The sequence below is a fragment of the Strix aluco genome, chromosome 4 (genome assembly GCF_031877795.1).
Source record: "Strix aluco isolate bStrAlu1 chromosome 4, bStrAlu1.hap1, whole genome shotgun sequence".
In the NCBI taxonomy this organism is placed as follows: Eukaryota; Metazoa; Chordata; class Aves; order Strigiformes; family Strigidae; genus Strix; species Strix aluco.
In genome coordinates this window covers 113,978,838-114,001,252 of record NC_133934.1, presented here as the reverse complement: position 1 = coordinate 114,001,252, position 22,415 = coordinate 113,978,838, and the positions used below count along the sequence as shown (strand labels likewise).

Here is a 22,415-nt window from a genome sequence, read left to right as displayed (position 1 = left end):
TCTAGAATGAGAGATATTTTCAAAGAACAAAGCAAGGAGACCTCACTTGTTAAGAGTAGCCCAAGGCTCACCAAATTATATGGTTTGTGCTTTGAAGGTAGGAATGATTTTGCTCTGCAGAGAACAGAGGGAGTGGAAGAGAAGAGGGATAAGACAATGATAAAAACAGGCTTACAAAAAAGCCTAAAATACCCAGGTATGTTTGCTTACCTTCAGTACCAGAAGCTGGGTATCATCTTCTTCCCCTTTATGATAAAGACACAGAAAGCAAAGAACCTGCATTTCTCAATTTTACATATATGATTGGCAATGTATGCAGAGCTATTTAGGCAAGTGAAAGCTAGTCTTCTGAGGATCTGAACTCAACACATAATCCCTCTTGCCCACTAATCTGCCACTGTCCTTTCCTTCAATACCCAAGTCTCAGCTTCTAGTTCCAAACTAATTTTTGAAGTGTAAATCACCTTCTTCCTGGAAAAAAAAAAATATATATTTCTTTCACGGTGTTGTAGCTCATCACTGAACAGGAGATAAAAAGGGAGAAAAATTGCCAATGTGCAAAGCAGCTTGTTTTCAGAATATCAAACAGATTTTTGATTGGGGTTTTTTCATCTGGCAGTCTGACTGCTGAATTGTCAAGTTAACTCAATAAAAATTCCTGCTTATGATTGAATAGCAACACTCTTTTGATCCACATTAAAGAAATAAAAAGGATATCCTGTGAACTACTCTTTTTCCAAGTCCTGTCTGCTCAGCCTTACCTTTCCATAGTAATGGAATGGATGGGTCATCACAACTAGAGGCATAACATTTATTACCATCTTCCAGCTCATTGTTGACTGTGTCACCATTTCCAACATTCTTGCTTTTAAGGGTGAAGAAATTTTGTATCCTCATATTGTACCTGAAAATGCAAAGGAAAGATCTGAAAAGGTTGTACTATTGCATTTCCTCATCAAACTTTTAAGTGCCTAACTTATGCAGGCAAGCAGTAAAGCCTAGATGCATGTTCTCTGACAAGAGGAAGTTAAAAGAAAAGACTATCCAATTCAGTGGCCAGCTGATAAGAAAGCAAGGGCTGCACCTATCTCTCATGAGATATGGAAAACTGAAAAAAGACACTAGGGCAGATCTACTGAAGGCAAACCACTGAAGCTGTGGATTTTGGAGCCAGGACATTCACTATACAACAGCTTCTTTCCTCCTGCATCAGCTCGCAATTCACTTCACTGTTTCTCTCAGTACTGTGTTCCCCAATCTAGAGTACCTAGTGGACTATTTCCATATATCTCTGCATAAATGACATTTTCTCTCAACTTTTTCTGAAAGCTACTCTACACTGCACTGTGAAAAGGATGCATGAAAATATTTGCGGTTGACTGAGCACAAATCTAGAGTGAAACTGATTAAGCATGAAAAAGCAAGGAATCTTACACAGAAACGTAACTGGGTGTATTGTCCTCAGCAGGAAGGCCAAGGACAAAACCACACCAAAAGAATGATGGTCAATTAACACCTAAAGGGCATACAGAGGAAGAAAAGCACTTACTTCATTATAAGTATGTAGAAGGCATACATAATGATGAGTACAAGGCTTTCCCACCTCAAAAAGACAAAAAGAAAAAGTGTTAAAAGGTCATTCAAACAGCTGTATGCTTTACAAGTTTTATGTAGGAGTGTGCATTAAACATCTAGTACAAGTCACATCTGTGTACACAGGATTCACATCATTAAGATTAGATGGCGTCTCAGCAGAATGAAGGGAAAGCAGACTCTCAAGTTCCAATAAATATGCAAATATAATATTTCAGAAATGTGCTATGCAGACTGAAACCATAGCTACCTTCTGACGATCATAACGCCAAGGCCTTTTGTCATTTCAGTGCTGAAGCACAGGCCAGGCACTCTGAGAGGAGTCTTTTAGAGGTTGCTTATGATCTTCCACAAGGATCCCACCTCGGACTGTTCAGCGGGACACCTAGCACTCCCATAAATGTTAGCAGCCAGAATCAGAGCAGCAGAACTTTGGTTACCCTCTCTGCACGTGTGAGTCTTCAGGCCTTACATATAGCCTATTTACTTCGTTAATGTTTCCAGGTTCATAAGTTTTCTTTTAGTTTTCCCTGATCATCATAAAAAATATAACCAAAGAAAATACATAGGATTTCCTAGTTGTCAAATCCAGCTGATACTCCAAGCATGTATGAATGAAAGCTAATTACACTTCAACTCTATTTACTGATCAGTCTCATGGCAAATACGGGACTGCAGGGAATAATTTACACAACTTACCATTCTATTTCCTCATCATATATGAACTAGAAGGAGGAAAAAAAAAGAAAACATATAAATCAATCATTTCTCTGATCTATCTTGAAAAACAGTCAAATTTATTTAATAAATATATAATATCATATATAATGTAATATAATAAATATCAGCCATATCTAGCCAGAAGCTACTTGAGTTTTGTCCCTTTCTAAACAGAACTTTCACTGTATGGTTTGTGCCCCTCACAAAAGCACAAACCTTGTGAACGAGGCTTGGATCTCTCTCAGTGACTGTTATAAATACTATTTAGTAAAACAGTGTGAGCATGTGACAGACAGACAGATATGCACACATGTATATACAACATGCTGTGCTGTGTAAATGACAGCAGAGTCATGTATTCTGAAGAGGCCTAGCTCTGAGTCCTTTTAACAGCTAGACTAGGTTTAGCAGAAAAGGCAGCTGCTCTTAGGCCAAGTGGTTATACACATTTTCCTCCACCCTATGTAACTCCTATAACTGAATGGGTAGCTAGTGATCCATATTTATTACAAAACAAAGTGGATTCTTCTCCTTGACACCAGATATAGTAAATGTGTACGTTCTAGAGCACACACTTCTCTACATGAACAAAGTGGTATCTCACCTATGCTCTACTTAGAAAAATTTACCCAGAATCTGTGAAACAAAATTACTGTGCAGAAGCAAGAAACAGCCGCCTTCCCTATTTAAAATATAAGCGCAGCTCAAAATTTTTCATCTCCACAACAAGCAGTCCCCTAGGTCAGAAGAGAGTGCTAACTGCACTGTGTAACAGTAGCCTGCTAGCCTGCAGAACTTTACAGGCTGTAGGTAGAAAATGAATGGACATTGATGGACTTGATGGACACATATTCTGTGGGACTGTATGAAGTTTTCTATTTGGACCATATTGTGGAGCTGAGCCCTCACTTCCAGATGTCACTAGAACTAGCTATGAAAACAATCTTTTACCAGTGTATATCAAGGGTTAGCAGGTTGGTCCTCCAAAAATTCAAGCAATGAAACACATTAATTGGTAAGAGAACTACTTACAACAATAAGTACAATCACAGATATCGTGTAGTACACAGAGTCCCGGAACACAGCCCACTGGGTGAGACAAACCACCTGAAAAATATCACACCTTCAGCCAACAAAAATATGCGATTTTAAAGACAAAACAAAAGCCTCTATCTTGCAATCACTTAGGTGTGTGAGCAGAATTATTATTAGCAATGATTCTGGAACCAATCACAGTTTTATGCTAAAAGGAAGACATATCAGTCTGTTAGACAATGGATCTATAATAACCACCATAATAAAAAAATCATATAGAAATTTCCATTAATGAAATACATTTCTTATTAATGATATTTTAATTGGTCATAATTTCAATTGTAAAGTACAATTCATTGTACTGCAGCAAATCAATGGTTCCCACTTCATTATGTTTGTGGATATATCCGACTTAATACTTCAAAAAATATAATACACAGTCTAACCATCTACTGAGTAGATGGAGCAAATCTGATGCTTGTGTCCTAGATTCTTTGATCACCATCAGTATGAGAAGGATTAGCAGATGCCACTGAGCAGCTGACTGTGAACACAGTATTGTATGAAGAGGAACCGGAACCAGTTTCCTCTGTATGTTACATGTTCAGAGCGCTGAAACTACAGCTGAACTTTTTGGAAACATTTGGTATTTGTAAAGCATTTGTAAATTCTTTCCAACATTCGACATTTTTCACAATGCTAGCTCATTTTTTGTTTTTGACTAATACTCCTTTTTTTTTAATTTTTACATTTGCTCACAGAAACCCCTAAATTGTAAGCAATTAAACGCCATAAAGATAAGTATCTTACTAACCTGTCCTGCAAACATTCCACAGACACCAACAATGCAGAGGATGTTGAACACTGCTGAACCAACAATGGTCCCTACTCCTACATCTCCATGAGTGATAAATACACCTGCAGAGGGAGCAGAACACGCATTATTACCTCTGTCATTTCATTGTAGGTCACAGACAACTACTTAGAACATGTACTACCTGAGAACAACAGGTTGTTTGAAAGTTTAACCAAAAGATGTTTCAAAATAAACATTCATGTCTCTGTGGAATATTTTGTGCTTTTAGTCTAGCTAGCAGCTCCCCATTTTTGGCTTAACATCTCTACATATATATTTTTATTGGAAGTAAGTGATTTCTTAGCTAGCTAGTTCTACAGTAAGTCCTGTATTTCACAGCTTGGTTTTTAGTCGTGCAGTAATCCATTAAAATGAGTATAAAATATCTCATCACATCAGGATCATGGAATTCATTTCAAACAGTATAATAAAGCACAGAAACCTTAATATTTAGTGTGTTCTTCCTTGCAATGTCTCACGGGAGCAAGAGATTCTTCCCTTAAAAAACTGGTAGCCACTTTGGGTGCAGTAATGTGTGCCTTCTGACTCAAACAGAGAACCAGCGTTCAAGACTTAACCTGTTTTAGTACCAACTTTCAGATTTCCCTTAGTACTGAACCCCTCTGTGCCTCAGGTATCTATCTGTAACATAATTGTATCAGAATGACAAAAATTAATGGCTGGAGTGGACCTCCAGGGATTATCTAATGTAACCTTCAGCACTGAGACAGAACGAAAGATAACATGAATGCACTACAGAGCTGTATCTACTTGTACTGTATATCTTCTGCTAAAGTGAGCCTTAAAGGCTTACACTTGCTGCTTTTTAATAGGTTGGACATGAGGTTATAGTGCATTCCTTTAGACTGTATTTCCCTAAAGTTTGTAAAAATGTCAGGATAGTAGTAGAAAGCCTACTAAGGCTTTACTAAAGACAGATTCATCAAATTTAAGCCACAGTGCTAGAAACTTGTGATCTAGTTGACATTACTGAAACTTGGTGGGACAAATCCCATGGTTGGAATGTGGCTATCAATGGCTACAGACTGTTCAGAAGGGACAGGTGAGGAAAGAGGGGTGGGGGGGTTGCCCTCTACATTAAGAAATGGATAGATTATGAAGAGCTGTCTCTGAAGAATACCTACGAGCAGGTTGAAAGCTTATGGGTAAGAATTAGAGGCTGAGGCAACAAAGGAAACCTTGTGGTTGGTGTCTACTACGGGCCGCCCGATCAAGGGGAGCCTATTGACGAGGCTTTCTTACTCCAGCTACGGAAGGCATCATGCTCACAGGTTCTCATCCTGCTGGGGGACTTCAACCATCCGACATCTGCTGGAAAAGTAGCAAGCTGTAGGCAATCCAGGAGACTCCTGAAGTGCATTGAGGATAACTTCTTAAGCCAGGTAACAGACAGCTCTACCAGAGGGAATGCGATACTGGACCTGTTGGTCACCAACACAAGTGAGCTAATTGGTGACATGAAGACTGGAGGCAGCTTGGGCTGCAGTGATCATGCACTGGTGGAGTTCGCAGTCCTGAGGGATATGGGTCAGGTGAAAAGTCAAGTCAGGACCCTGGATTTTAGGAAAGCACACTTCCAGTTGTTCAAGGAGTGGGTCATTAGGGCCCCTGGGAAACTGCCCTCAGGGATGGGAGCAGAACAGAGCTGGCAGATCTTTAAGGTCGCTTTCCACAGAGCACAAGAGCTCTTGATCCCCAGGTATAGGAAATCAGGAATGGAAGGCAAGAGACAGGCATGGATGAGTCAAGACCTACTGGTCAAACTAAAGGGCAAGAAGGAAATGCACAGGCAGTGGAAGAAGGGACAGGTATCCTGGGAATAGTGTAGGGATGCTGCCTGGCTGGCAGGGATGGGGTCAGGAAGGCCAAGGAGTGGCTGGAGATGAACTTGGCACACAACACAAAGAACAATAAGAAGGGCTTCTACAGGTATGCCAGCCAGAAAAGGAAGGTCAAAGAAAGTGTACCCCTTCGATGAGCAAGACTGGCAAAATAGTTACAATGGACAAGGAGAAGGCTGAGGTACTCAACAACTTTTTTGCCTCAGTCTCCACTGGCATCCTCTCTTCCCACACCTCTCAAGTGGATGGACTGCAAGACAGGGACTGGAGGAGCAAAGTCCCTCCCACTGTAAGAGAAGATCAGGTTTGTGACCACCTGAGGAACCTGAACATACTAAGACTATGCGACCTGACGAGATGCATCCCAGAGTCCTGAGGGAACTGGCTGATGTAGTTGCCAAGCCACTCTTCTCCATGATATTTGAAAAGTGATGGCAGTCAGGGGAAGTCCCTGGTGACTGGAAAAAGGGAAACATTGCACCCGTTTTTAAAGAGGGGTAGAAATGAGGACCCTTGGAACTACTGACCTGTCAGCCTCACCTCTGAGCCTGGGAAGATCATGGAACAGATCCTAGAAGCTATGCTAAAGCACATGGAGGACAGGGAAGTGATTTAAAACAGCCAGCATGGCTTCATCATGGGCAAGTCTTGCCTGACCAACCTAGTGACCTTCTGTGATGGAGTGACTACATCAGTGGACAAGGGAAGAGCTATGGATGTCATCTGTCTGGACTTCTGTAAGGCTTTTGACATGGCCCTCCACAACATCCCTCTCTCTAAATTGGAGAGATATGGATTTGATGGGTGGACTGTTCAGTGGATGAGGAATTGGTTAGATGGTTACGTTCAGAGGGTAGTAGTCAACAGCTCAATGTTCACATGGAGATTGGCGATGAGTGGTGACCCTCAAGGGTCCATACTGGGAGAACTACTGTTTAGTATCTTCATCAGCGACATAGACAGTGGGATTGAGTGCACCCTCAGCAAGTTTGCAGATGACACCAAGCTGAGCGGCATGGTTGACATGCCTTAGAGACAGGATGTCATCCAGAGGTACCCGGACAAACTCGAGAATGGGCCCATGTGAACCTCCTGAAGTTCAACAAGGCCAAGTGCGGGGTCCTGGACATGGGTCAGGGCTACCCTCAGTATCAACACAGGCTGGGGGATAAAGGGATTGAAAGCAGCTCTGTGGAGAAGGACTTGCAGGTACTGGTGGATGAAAAGCTGGACATGAGCCGGCAATGTGCACTCACAGCCCAAAAAGCCAACCATATTCTGCATCAAAAGAAGTGTGGCCAGCAGGTCGAGGGAGGTGATTCTGCCCCTCTACTCCGCTCTTGTGAGACCTCACCTGAAGTACTGTGTCCAGCTCTGGAGCCCTCAGCACAGGAAAGACATGGACCTGTCGGAGCACATCCAGAAGAGGACCACAAAAATTATCAGAGGGTTGGAGTACCTCTCCTATGAGGACAGGCTGAGAGAGTTGGGGTTGTTCAGCCTGGAGAACAGAAGGCTCCAGGGAGACCTTTTTGAGGCTTTTCAATACTTAAAGTGGGCTTACAAGAAAGATGGAGACAAACTTTTTAGTAGGGCCTGTTGCGATAGGACAAGGGGTAATGGTTTTAAACTAAAAGAGGGTAGATTTAGACTAGATATAAAGAAGAAATTTTTTAGAATGAGGGTGGTGAAAAACTGGAACAGGTTGCCCAGAGAGGTGATAGATACCCCATTCCTGGAAACATTCAAGGTCAGGCTGGATGGGGCTCTGAGCAATCTGATCGAGTTGAAAATGTCTCTGCTCATTGCAGAGGGCTGGGACTATATGATCTTTAAAGGTCCCTTCCAACACAAACTATTCTATGTATCTATGACATTTGCTGCTTTCCCCCTTCTCTATCAGTAATCCTGTGTCCTTCCTTCTCTTAACAGGTACTGCTTTTGCCATTTAGACCTCCTCTCTATATCAATAATTTTTAATATTTTAGAGATTACTTCAAATAATTCTGTAAGTAATGTACACCATGTCCTTCTGTCTTTAACAGGTCTGACTTAGCTATACATTAATTTGTTCTTTTCCCCATGTTCCCTGTTCTCCTACTTCCTTGCTAAAATTAATTCCCTTTATTCGCAAAGAAAGAAGCCGAAGAGGCATCAAATATCTCAAATTCTCTCTCAGGGGACTACAATAAATCTCTTCTTTTACTTTTACTTCCTATGTTCAGAATCAGCCACTCCCCTCTATGTTTTCAGAGGAGATTCACAGTTTCATGAGATATTTTGAGTAGTTAATTATACCATGAACCAAGACTAGCTGACAGATGCCATTGCTGATTATAAATTGACAGAAGAATGGTAACACTTTTGGATACCTCTGCTTCATCTGATGATTTTTTAACAGCAGATCTCACAAAAGCTAGTCTGTGAGCTCCATACCTATAACAGATGCAAACAGTTCTGGAGTGGAGCTCCCTGCTGCCATGAATGTGGCTCCAGCAACATCTTCACTCAAATGTAGCTTCTGGAAGAAAAGCATCGGTAATTTCAGCACCGCTACTGTATTTACATTGCACAGTTCTACAGTTGCAAAGATAGAAGCTCTTAATTTTCTGGCCACATTGCTGTTAAAGGATGAACAGTCACTATGACAAGAAATCAGACACTGCTTTTTGAGAAGGCATATAAACTTTGGGCAAGTAAAGTGTTTGTACCCTAACCGAGTGAAGTGTAAGATAAAATTATATTCATATTATATTATATACTTATATATAACTGAATAGCCAATAGTGTAGCTGATTAGAGAAAAGCATCTCTGCAGATTCAAAAAGATTGTAAACATCTCAAATTGTTTTCATTAATTTACTTTTGGAACTCTAAACACAATCATTCAAGAATTAAGGGCAATTCTTGGGGCTTCTAAAATTTGAAAATAAAAATCTGTAAGAGAAAAATACAACCTCTGTGAATAAAACTTACAACTGGCAGGCCTGATTCTGGCTTCACTTTACAATTGTGTTAATCAAAAGCAAGTCTGCTGACACAGACAAAATTAGTCCAATTAGACACAGAGAGGCCTGTGAACTGTAGACAGATCTATTTTTATGACAGTGTCTCTAAAGCTCTAATAGGATATAGATAACTTAAGAGTTATCAGACCAGCAGAAACATGTGTAGCTCCACAAGTGGGCTGCATCAATTTAATACTCTGAAGAGCTTTCCTTTGAACTAGAAAGGAGGTTTTATGGAGGAGCTTTTTCCTTTTTGAGTCTGTAGACTCATCTTTAGCGACTTATCTTTCTTCCAAGGATAGAAAAGTGATTAGTGACAGAAGGACCGGTACAGAAATCAAGTATTTTTCGGGCAGTATGCAACATTTTGAACTGATAAAATTGGCATCCTACAGAACTTGACAAAACATAAACACAAGCCCTTACTGTACCATTTGAACTATTACCAGTCATACTGTTGCAGGAGCTCAAACGTAAGTGTGCTGACTTCTTTTTAGCTGTTTGAATGTTCAGCAGAACATGAGACAAGCAGCAAAGATTTTATGAAGGATCAGTGACAATATAATTAGTGCAACCCAACACATACAACTTAAATATTGTGTATAAGGTGCATGCTGAAGACAGAACACCTGAAAAGGGAAACAAAATATCCCTATTGAGTATTTTACTATTATGGGCAGCCTCCCTTATTCTTCTATTTGTTCTTCTATTGATAAGCGTAAGTACATAGCTCTAACACTAACAGGAATTCAGTATGTATATCCATTGGAAAACAGACTTTTTAGCTACAGGAGTTTTTCAGAAAATGGTCATATGCATTTTTGTTAAAAAGCAAAGGAGATGAGATTTTCATTTTGCCTTCAATAAAGAATTAAAATCTGGTTTTGTATTTTGTATTAATTTTGTAGTTGTTCACCAAAACCTTACCTAACACAACATTTACATGCCAAGTATAAATTCTACACTGTCCCAACCAACTCACTTAATTAGAATCCTATGTGTAATTCTGCAAAATCTTCTCAACAATTATATAAAGGAATTACTTTTTTTTGGCATATAAAATATGTATTTTCATTCCATATCAAACTAACGTACATACTTTTCTCATGCATTGTCTCTTTTTTCACTTTTCTCCACTTTATGCTAAGACCGCATACACTTGCTTTCTACTTGCTGATACAGTGACAGATGTACAATAAAATTTGCAAAGCCAACACATTAATTTGGCTATGTATGATTTCTTTTCATAAGTGACTTTTAAAACTAGGAGTACAGTAATAAACCCGATTTATCCATATGTCATATCCATCCTAGCTACATGCTTCAGGTATTCAAGAGTGGGTTTTCCCATCTGATCTCATTAAATCTTTAACTTTTTCTCCTTGAGTGTGGCCAGGGGGACCAATGTGCCCAGACCACAGGTTTGGTTTTTGATAGAAAGTTCAAATCATTTGAAAAGGACCGAGGCCAAAAAGTTGACAGGAATGAACTCCAAACAATGACAGCACAAAATGTTTGATTCTATAATATTCTCTAAATAAACTTCCAAAAGAGAATAAAATTCTTTAACATACCTCACAAATTTTCTCTAAGGATGGAACAAAGAAGTCATCACATACTATAGCCAAAGCATAGAACATATAAAGAGCCTGTAAAGAAAATAAATTCAGGAAATACTTCAGATTTTTCCTGTACATGAAAAAAGGAAAGAAGGCAATGCTATATTTATCCAGGCTAGTAGAAATATATAGCCTCATTTTTTATTCCATTCCAAATAAAAATCCCTCTGCTGATCAATTTATGGCATAAAAGCAAATTCTTGAATGAAAGACTAAGTTTAGACCAAGAACGTTTGCCAGACCCTAGAATATGAAAGGTACCACAGTTTGACAGAATAGGGTGCCACAACAGACTTTATATAAAGAAAAGTAATGGGTAAGGCTTACAAAGTTACATAGTCATCATCTATATTTTCAATTAATTATCAGACCAAGTAATTAAATAGGAAGTAACACCATGTTGATTAACAATACTCAAGAAATAATCACACTTGAAAATAATCAGACACTGACCATGGCTCACTGCACCAAACCTCTCAGGAATGATCTTGGTTCCCTGCATACATGTGATTCTCCCACTGCCTCATGTGGCTTTATGTGCTGGGCTCATGCAGTAAGCCTAATCCTGCTGTTGTCCATCAAACAACTCCTTTTTACTTTACATTCCCCAAGCTGGGAATGGAAAACTGGAGCCTGCAGGCCCTACTTGTTTTGTTTTTTCCACAATAAAATATAAAACTCCATATGACATTTTCTATATTTCTTCAGAGTTGTTTGGGGTTTTTTTTAATAACAATTGCATCCTTTGCATAGAGGCACAATAGGAAAGAAAGAGAATCAAGAATCTTCCACATCATGTTTGATGTCATCAACAAAGGAATCCCAAACTCTGTTTATACAAGATGAAATACAAACAAACACAAGTCTGTGATCCATGCAGTCAGGATTTTATCTCCAAGAGGATGAATGCACAGGCACTGCAAATTCAGACTTGCATCATTTTCTTAAATAAATCATAGAATCACTTAGGTTGGAAAAGACCCTTAAGATCATTGAGTTGAACCATTAACCTAACACCACCAAGTCCACCTTTAAACCACGTCTCTAAGATGTTACCTTTTGAGCATTTGTACCCATATAGACATATTAGAAATACTGAAATCACAGTATTAGAAAGATGCTGATACATACAGAGCACTATTTAGTAAGGCCACTAAGATGATTAACATCTTACAGATAAATAAAAGAAAAACAAAAATGAAGCACAGTAGGAGAAAAAACTTACAGCAATGATATGAAGCAGAACTCCTCCTTGCTGCCGTTCTTTATTTGTAAACACATCTTCAGGAAATTCATTAATGGCTGAAAAAGAAATATACTTTTTTTTTTTTTTAAAATTTTACAACATCTATAGAAGGAAGACTGAAAAGTAAGGATGCATCTGTATAAATATATGACCAAATGTGAAAGCATCTTCGAATTTATTACACTACAGTTTGTCACCTCAGAATCTCTTTTCTGCTCTGTAGAAAAAAGAGAACTGATACTTAGGTGTTATTAATTATCATCATTCCAGTGGCTTAAACCAACCTCCACTGTACTAAGAGTTTCACATTCTTATTTTTACTATCATCTCCTCTGTGTGTCCTCTAAATATAGTTCCAAAGTGATAGGCACAGGCACAAAAATTCATCCTGAAATTTAAGTGTGCCTTGCCTGAAAAATTATGCAATAGTTGTAACCTTCTATCAGGTTCTTAACTACAAACTTTTATAGGGCTCCACAGTCTTGCAAATCATTTCAGAAAGATTAAAGGGATTCCAAGTACTTTCTCCAGAAAGTCTAAATCTGGTAAAGGAAGGAATGAAACAGGAATGGTAGGTGTATGATAGGAATGTGCAAAGGTATGAGTTTTGGGATTATTTCTGGGTGACAGTGAAGCTGTTTGGAGCTCAGTTAAAGGATCTATGTTCCACACAAAGGCAACGGAGTGAAAAAAAGATTCCAGATGCTGGAGACAAAGACAGCAACTAAATCAAAAACCTGAAGAAATATATGAGATAAAACACATCTAGACTGACAAGGCAGGCAGAGATAGAGATCTACAGTGCCTCAGACAGAAGGCACTGTATTTCAGCCACAGGAATCCAAAAGCACTGAAGTTATTAAATTATTATTCAGAAATAGGTGTTCCTGACTGCAAGGAGTTGTAGGTGTAGGTTGACAACAAGATAAGATGCAGAAGGTTCTTATGAATTTACCATAATATACTGAATATCAGGGAAGAAAACAGAGGGAATATATGATCATCTTCCCCATATTCAAGACTGCCAGTAAAATATTATATTTTTGCTGTTCTATTTTCAACTTCAATGGTATATTTTCTCAATTTCTCAATATAATTCTGCAAACAGTAACCATGAACCTAGAAACTAAGAATTTGAGGTATAGTTTATGTTTTTAGCTACTAAAATTTAAATACTCTAAACCAGCCTTATTTTCAGAAAATGTTGCGCTGCAACTCTTTGAAGATTGCACTTTCTAGAGTTATCTTAAATTTGAGTTACCTGTAGTCACCAAACACAGTTGAAAATCTTCACTGCAGTGAGAGGATAATCTAGTTTCAAAGACCTTAATGACTTCTTATCTCCTCAATCTGAGTTTTATATATAGAAATGCCTCTTTGCAGCTGTACTACACACACCTACATATGTTGCATATGTCTAGCTTGACAAAGACTTGACAAAGAGTGTCTCTGCAAAGCTGAAGATCCCATACCTCTGTCTTTTCCTTAGACTGCCATAAATGTATTATTTTTGAATTAATACACTGGCAGCAGGCAGTGATTAAAACTTTATATACATAAATCATACCTACTTTCCTTCCAAAGTCAAAGTTACCATTTTATAAAATCTCTCTAAATCCTCCAACCTACTATTTGAAAGCCACTGTAGTTTTGTTTAAAACTACTGATGGTCTATAAAATAAAAATTAATCAACAATGACTAACTGCAATTCCTTTACTGATTTTCATTAGGCTTTTCTATAAGACCTATTCTTACGGTTGTATTCTGACTGGAACCTGTATCAGCACTTGATATGTTGAATAGTGCTTTCCCAAGATATAGGTGCATCTTTTCTTTTAAATCTCAGACAACAAAAACAATATAAATCTATACTAAATTTTGCTTAGGTGCTCTTGAATGTGATTTCCTGTTGCTAGGTAAATGTTCTATTCCTGGTCCTCCTTCTGTAATCACCAGGAAAAATGAAAGCAATAGAGGATATAAATATAAAATGCATCAGCACAATAGCACAATAATACCCAATCACTCATTGAATTATGGAATACCATTCAAGGGTATGCAGAGTACTTCAGTGCCTAAAGACCATCAGCACACCAGTGTTTAGCAGGACCAGCTTCACTAAAGTGGGTCTGGGTTACTACAGAACTCCACAGTCTTCAAGGGCCATGATTTGCACCGTAAAGAGGTCTGTGACCAAACGAAACAGTCTGAGGACATAGTATTGCTATACAAATGCAAACCACACTGTAAAAAAAAGACATCTGACTGTTGAGCCAAACAAATTCAAGTACTTCTAAAATCGAAATATGTGAATAAAACATCTTCCTTTCTATTTGGTTTTCATCACTGTTACCCTCAAACAAGGAAAAGTATAGAGGAAATGCACATAAACTGTGAGAAAACTGGTTGCATTCTAGTTTTGAGACAATGTGTATTTACAGTTGACATTCTAACTCTCTTACTGAAAGACAGTGAAGGCTAATCCACAAACTATTGATCAAGATGCATCAATCTGCAAGGCTTTTATCTACAGATAAACCTTTTAAGATGCCAAAAGAACCTTACATGCATGTAACAGTCAAGCACGTTCTCTATAGTAATATACTGCTATATATAGTAATATGTAATATAATAAAATACAGTAATATTGTTCCCCCCATGTAGCAATCAGAAAGGAATACCATTCTGGAATAATATCGGAATATCATAAAATCTAAGAACTTCCTGTCAGCTACACTAGCTGCCAAAAGCAAAATTCTCAGAGGAGTTATTCGCTACCACATGAAATAAAGTATGGCAAAAAATTAATCAGAACTCAAAGCATGTGGTTTTAAATAAATTCTGCCCATTAACAATTAATATTAACTAAAATGACTAATAACCAAAAAAGCATCAAGGAGACTTCTCCTTTGGGAGAAAAGACCCAGAGGTACAGCTGCTGGCATCTTACACAGTATGGTTGCTCTTGCATCACTGGCTAAAATACCATCCTCACATGGATGTATTCATGACATACATACTATTTGTCTTATTGCATTTGTCCTCTGTCTCCTTCATTCAAGCCGTGGCTGTGAGAATACACATGTTCTAGCAATGCACTAGGATAGCAGAGACCAGAGCCCTGGCCTGAGTCTCTAGCAATGATAATGTGACCCTGCGCATTGCGTGCATCCTTTCACGTAATCTGACGCAAAGGTTTGCAGCTCCCTTCACAGGTGCTTGTGTCAGGAACACCATCCCCCCTTACTGCCACCATAGACCAGAGGGAATATTTCCTTGTCCCATAACCTGACAAAACGGATGTTTCATCTGGGAAGCTATTACCTACCTGGTAATCTCATTCAGTTGACTGTAAAATATTTCACAGTATAACATTAAAAATGGTTATGTCAGTATAAACTGAAGTTCCAAGAAGCATGAATAAAAATAACTACCTTTCTAATCTTTCTAATGTGACTTTACTTATTTGAAGTTAATACTAAATAGGAAATCAGAAGACCAGAAGATATCAAAGAGCCAGAAGACAGAAATGAGCCCAGGCATCTGATCACCAAGCAAAAGTAAACCAGCTTCACTGCAAACCATCCTGCTTCATATATAGTCTGGAAATGTAGTATTTGTAATAAATAACTACTTGTAATAAATATCTGCTTGCCTCACAGAGGTAATTTAAAATGAATTAATGTGAAGACAGCTTTTCTCAAAGATAATGCTCCTCTCTACACAGAACTCATGGCATGCAATTGTTCTCACACAGAGACACTACAAAATCTTCTTTAAAAGCCAAAGAAATGAAGCAAGGCTCTGGAGCTTGGTAAGCAAGATTTCTTCCTTATGAAAAGGCCACCTGCTACAGAGTTCCAAGGTGAAGTCTGGAGTTTTTCAGTGAAAGCATTTGCTGTCTTTATAGCTTTATTATCTAGATAATCATAGGTTTTGTATAATTGTCATCTATAAATTCTGTATACCTTATCTACATGCACTGTTCTTTATTTACTCACCGTATCACGGCTTTAATATTTTAAACAAAGGTTTGTTTTTCTTACCTACTGCTATGATAACCTGGTTGCTCAAGAAAAGGCTCTTTGGATTCCTTTGGCTCCTAGCTTAGGCCTGGGAATTAACATCACATAACTGAGGGGGGCAGTGGTATTCTGTCATCTGTATGAGCTGACAGAGGGGATGTGACATTATCATGGAGTGTGAGAGAGCACTGTCTGCCCTCATGGTACCATCTGATGTGTATGCGCAGCAGGGCACCGGTCTACTTCACACAGAGATATTTTCTCATATATTGGAGACAGAGCTATCTGGCAACCTGAGTGGGAGCTACATCTCCACAGTTTCTACTGAAAAGAGACAGAACAGATGGGAGAAAGAGATGAAATGAAGAGCAGTACATCTAATGGGGCTAACCTTTGCCAAAAAAAAAAGGAGGGGAACATACACCAATCGTCTGAAAATCAGCTAGAAATACAGAAATATTTATCCTGCTGGTACTGTTGCAAACCCATGGCTCCTGCAGATCATCTTATCAAGCACAGATTTATTGAGGGGGAAGGGAGGGCACCAAAAGAGCCAAGTCTATATGGGAACTGTCATCATTCTGCAGCTTGTTCCCGCTCCCCAATCATGAAATGAGCGGGGAAACAAAAGCAGCTTATCCAGCCATGACTTGGAGGGGACACCACCACCTTTTTCTCTGAGTCATGGAAACAAAAAATCCTTGATAATGCCACGACAGAAAGGATGATTCAGCTTTGATAAAAAGCTCTGGCTGAGCTGTCTGTGGCTAAAAAGCTACCCAAGGCATGCAAATAGCATGCCTTGGAACAGAATATAACAGCAGCTGCACAGCTTAAGCTGTCTGCATGGCCCTGGAGTGAGATGTGATATGCAGCAGCCAGGGTAACCCAGGCATGCCAGTGACACCTGCCCTGATTTAGGCTGTTACCGGATTACTGCTGGGTGCCATCAGAGCATTGTTCCCATATGCCCTATCCATACTGTGACAGGCAGTCTGCCAATGAAGATAAGTTTCAAAATCTCCTAAGCCTGACAGAACATCTCAACAACTACGTGGATCTGTGGTTTTATAACCTACCTCAACATGTGATTTCTTCACCTTATCAACAGTTGATTTACTCACAGAGGCAACAAACATGACAACTCTTAATACCTGCTAAGCATTCAAGCCTGTTACAACGCTTAAATTTCTCCTCATAGGGAGAAGGCAGCTGTAGCTGATTGAAAGGACACATGCAATTGGCTCCACTCCGCCTTTGCAGGAAGCCGGTTAGGCAAACGAGGTACACAGAAGCCCACTTCCACTTCTAATGCCTGCATCTTGTTCCTCTGCCTATGTTCTTCTGTCCCTTCGGGACATGTTACAACTACAGATTGCAATACCTACCCCCTTTGCCCTGGCATTCAGGGGTTGTTGATCATCAGACTCACCCAGGGCAGAGGTATAAGGGGAAGACAGAATTACATACTTCCACTTTTACCCCCTCTATAATCACATTCACAAGCCAGCCTGAATATTTCAAATTTGTGTCATTTGTTCAAGCACTTCAAGCAGCTTTAAGCACCTCTGCATTTAGTGTATTTCTGCTTATGTGCAATTCCCTTTTCATGTTGCAGAGCCTCATCTTCCCAAGGCCTGGTGCTGCTTTCATGCACATGTATTTGTGCCTCAGTGACAGCAAAACAAACTCTTCACTGTGTGCAGAAATGAGGTTCTTCATACCTGTCAAGCAAATGCATACATCCTTACCTGATGTCAGCAGTAAAATGTCAACAGTTTGTGCACCAAGAGTTGAACTTGCAACAGCTGTCATGGCATTGCAGCTTGCACTAATTTACAATTCTGTACTAATATAATCTGTTAGAAGATTTGAGGGAAAGCCAAAAAATCATCACTTCTTTCAACCACATCTCCCTGAATGCAGGGGTTCTATATGAGCTGAGTTGCAATGAATGGGCTAGGTATGTCTTAGAATTACCCTTGTTTTCAAAACATTTGTGGCTTTGACCCATACCATTCTTCAAAATCAGTGCACTGGGAAGATTTTTACAGAAAGAAGGTTAGCCACTTTGAAAGCATCCTGATATGAGAAATTCCTCTAATATTCTCTTCACCACCAATGTCAAGAGGGTCAGTCCCCTGTCATGTTTCACATATTAGCTCAGGTGCTGAAGTGGTGACAGTCCCAGAGATGACTGTGGTGAGCTCAGTACAGCCAAACATGTGTAGGTAGTCTTGGGGAACAGCATAATACACTCATCTGATCTTCTTGCATAACCTGTGCACTGTCAATATTGTGACAGCAATTGTGTACTTCAGAAAAGAAGAGCAGGGTTGCTTTTGCTCATAGGGAAGTATTGACTTATTTTAGTTATGTATTCCGGTGTTAGCACTGGAAACAAAGTCAACCCGAAGATCATATTATCACAGTGAAAATAGTTTACTCATATATAATACGTGTCATATGAAAGTCCTCCTTTTTAATACTACTTCCCAAATCAGGTATAATAAATTTTAACAGTCATTAGAAAATCATAAATGTGCCACAGTACATTAAAGCTATATTTTTTACAGAATTACAGAAAACCTGAATTCATTAAAAAACCAAAAATCACTTAAATCTCAAATTTTAAAATAACCCTTTCTAACACCACAATCTAACGTGCCCTTAACTCTGAATTGCCAGTGGAGAAAAATGGTATACTCAGCAAATGCTTTTATACATGAAAGCTGGTAACTTAAAACATCATACAAGGACCAAAGAAGGAAAAAGAAGACCAGTTCAGTGATAATCCTGGATACCATCTGGAAAAAATAAGAATTACCAAGCTTCAAGATTAGATTCCCATTAGAGAGCTGTTTCTAGTTTTCTGTAGCAGGATGATGTGGATTTTCCTTCAAATACTCAGCTTCAGCTTCTGCTGGATGCTAATCTAGGCACCAGTGTTAAAGCAAATCAGGAACAGGCAATTCAAAGAAACGCACACGTTTACTTGAGAAATTCTGCAAGGAAATTCCTTTAGAGATAACTCTTTAGTAAACTGGTTTCATGGATTATACCAGCTGGACAGCAACAGAGCATCCAAATGAAGTGCACTGAACTGATATGAAATACCACCCAACTTCTGAGAGACATTTGTGCATCAGTGTAATGCCGTGTGATGCCAAAGATCAAGCTTTCTATTTGCCGGCAAAGTACCATACAGCAGGAGGCACAGTGAGCATCCTCCTCCATAGCCCTCACCTCAAACCCAGTAGAATTATAAGCAAATTTTATCTCTGTTGTATATTAATTCAATTTGCATTGCTCATCCAAATGATGACTGCCAAATGCGATTACCTGTGCAATGGTAAGAGACAAGTTATGAAGCAAAAAACTGACTCAACACTAAACTATTAAATTGATTTAATATATGTATTGCAAAGAATGGTGTATTAATGAAATAGCCTTCAAAACTCTCCTTCCATCAGTATGAAATTATGAAAATTTCTATACAAGACTGGATTAGCCACAATAAAAATAACATTAATACCTTACTAAACCCTGGACTTACATTTAATTTCTTTTCTCTTTTATAAAAAAAAGAAGCGTCTGCACTCATTACAGCAAAGTCAAACAATCAAATAAAAATACATTAACAATTATCTGCCAACAAAAAGAAAATTGAAAGGAATGATGAAAGCTCATCTCCTGATCTAGGGAGTCAGTGATGACACATGGATTGCACAAGTACTGCAACATAGGGACACATCAGCATATCAAGAGTGCAGTGTTTCATGCATACTGGGCTTTGTGTTAACGGTTTTAATGTCCTCAAGATAACTCTAAAAGGACCCTAAGGTTTGGAATCACAGATTTATTTTCATCCCTGGCCTCCAGATGATATACTCTCTAGAAACTGTCTTTAAAGAGCTAGAGATGAAGAATCTCATTATTATTTTCTTTTCTTTCTGACAACAGTTAGTTATTTCACATTATTTTCTCATATGGATAGCTCTTGCCTGATGCCTTCATACAGCTGTATCTCAACCTTATCACTGCAAAGTAGCAGTTCTATAGAAGATGGTTGGAACCCCTGGAACACCTCTACCACGATCCCGGATTTCAGTACAGCTATCAAACTGTGAAGTCCACTCAAATTAACTAAGGAGGAGGACATGAACATTTCTAAATCAGTGCTGAACAGACGTGAAATTACCAACACCCAGGTTTTTTACAGTCTAAGAACAACTTACATTAAAAGATTAAATTCAGTGTAGTGCAGTGCCCTAAGTCTGTCTCTGTTTGACACCTCTGTTGGTCTCAGTGACCAGTCACAGAATTTCTGAACTCTGCTCACATCTTCTGTGATTATGGTACTGGTTTTCCACAAAGCACATGTGTATTCTTCAAAATCCCACCCAAGGACACCAACCCTTTTATTTTACACCTCAAATTCCTAAACCAGGATACTAAAATGTTTTTCACCTTCTCCCCTTTCTTACTGTCTCATACCGCCTCAGCTGTGTTTACATTACTCTGAGCCAAGGTTGCCAAAGCAATTCAAACATTAGCAGGGTCCAGCACTGGTGTGGCTTATTCAGACATGTCACTTTCCAGCTTAAGGGGGAAATAACATGGTTCATCCTCCACTCAGGACTGAATAATTATTGTGGAATAATGTGAACAGGTTTAAATTGTACTAGTTTATGATTGTTTTGTGAATTAACCACAGATATCAGTCACCAGCAAAAACTGGTGTCTTCTACATGGAATTTCCCTCTGGTTTCTCACTCTGAGCTTCATACATTTGACCTCCACCCTTCCCTTCACCTTTCCCTCATTTTTTGCTTCCTGAAAGTTGATAGTTTCTATGGTCCACAGCCTCTTGTTTCATTTAAGGGAGGGAGCCCTCTGCCTATGCAGGGTTTTGGACTCAGTTTAGTTGTCTCCTTTTTAAATACAGGTAGAAAGAGATGTCCCTGGCAAGATCACTACCTGATAGGAAAAAAGTTTTGAAAAAGGGATAATGATTGAATTAACTATCAATACTGTAACTCACATAAGAAAGGACAGTTATTAAAAGGTCAGGCAATTTTTCATCCCAACAGAAAAAGAATAATTCCTTATGTTTTTCCCAGGCAAGCCTTCCAGCGGCAGACAGGCTGGAGAATCAAACAACACTTGCTTTCTGTGAGTTTTTGGTATTATCACCTCAAGCTCAATGAGGTCTTGATTTGGGGGATTTTGCTGCCAGTCAGACTTTAAAATGTCTTCCAGAACTAAGAGATGGAAAGCATTTATGCTAGTTGTTCAGCCTATCCATTCATAAACTCCATTTGTTCACCTCTATGCAAAAAGGCCAGAAGTCTGCTGCCAAGGACAGGCTGCATTTTCTGCAATGTTAATGACATCTGCAAGGGGATTTCACTACAAATCTATTAGGAAGCTGTAGAGCCAAGGAAAATGACAGTTTGGTTTCAATACCAGAGGGCTTTAAAAATCAACAAGCAAGCTGTAGCACTTCACTGAAAAGATTATGAAAAGTGTAACATAATTTTAAGACACTGTGGACTAGTAAACCTCTTTGAAACAACATGATATTTGGCACAAAAGAAGGGCATTTTTACAGAAGGTGGGTTATAATTCCCCAATTTTGTTACTGAATATACATTGGAGCTGCTTTTATATATAGTGTTGTTGTATTATGTCTAATGAACAGCTCAACAATCAGAGTAGACCACTACCTCCCGTTTTGTTCCCAAAATGACTCTTTCAGCAGGTATACAAGGAACAACTACCACAGAAGTTGTCCTTGACGGATTTTCCTATGCTACAGAATCTCATAGCTGGAAGAATCTCTTTTCTGTGCTGCCTGAATATGCAAGCAAGACAGATCAGTAAAGTGAATTTGGCCCAAGGTTGAAGTCTCCTTCCTCTCTGAACATCTGCTGTGGTTTAACCCCAGCCACCAACTAAGCCCCACACAGCCACTTGTTCACTCCTCTGCCGGTGGGATGGGGAAGAGAAGTGGAAGAGTAAAAGTGAGAAAACTCGTGGGTTGAGGTAAAGACAGTTTAATAGGTAAAGCAAAAGCTGCACACACCAGCAAAGCAAAACAGGGAATTCATTCACCGCTTCCCACAGGCAGGCAGGTGCTCAGCCATCTCCAGGAAAGCAGGGATCCATCACAAGTAACAGTTACTTGGGAAGACAAATGCCATCACTCTGAACGTCTCCCCCTTCCTTCTTCTTTGTTCAGATTTATATGCTGAGCATGATGTAATATGGTCTGGGATATCCCTTTGGTCAGTTGGGGTCAGCTGTCCCAGCTTTGTCCCCTCCCAACCTCTTGTGCACCCCCAGCCTCCTCGATGGTGGGGTGGGGTGAAGAGCAGAAAAAGCCTTGACTCTGTGTCAGCACTGCTCAGCAGTAACTAAAACATCCCTCTGTTATCAGCACTGGTT

General features: G+C 39.2%; 1 protein-coding gene across 2 annotated transcripts in view; it reads right to left on the bottom strand.

Annotated features, from left to right (window-relative positions):
* Positions 1-22,415, bottom strand: part of SLC24A4 (solute carrier family 24 member 4) — a 101,575-nt gene that overhangs the window by 24,654 nt on the left and 54,506 nt on the right. The window contains exons 3-10 of one of the 2 annotated variants that reach the window (XM_074824968.1): positions 11,919-11,995; positions 10,649-10,723; positions 8,503-8,587; positions 4,163-4,266; positions 3,346-3,420; positions 2,293-2,318; positions 1,550-1,603; positions 762-904 (exon numbers count right to left, since the gene is read on the bottom strand). In XM_074824968.1, coding sequence (XP_074681069.1) covers positions 762-904; positions 1,550-1,603; positions 2,293-2,318; positions 3,346-3,420; positions 4,163-4,266; positions 8,503-8,587; positions 10,649-10,723; positions 11,919-11,995 — 639 coding nt within the window. The remainder of the gene's footprint in view (positions 1-761; positions 905-1,549; positions 1,604-2,292; positions 2,319-3,345; positions 3,421-4,162; positions 4,267-8,502; positions 8,588-10,648; positions 10,724-11,918; positions 11,996-22,415) is intronic. The other variant, XM_074824969.1, reaches the window with a different exon arrangement.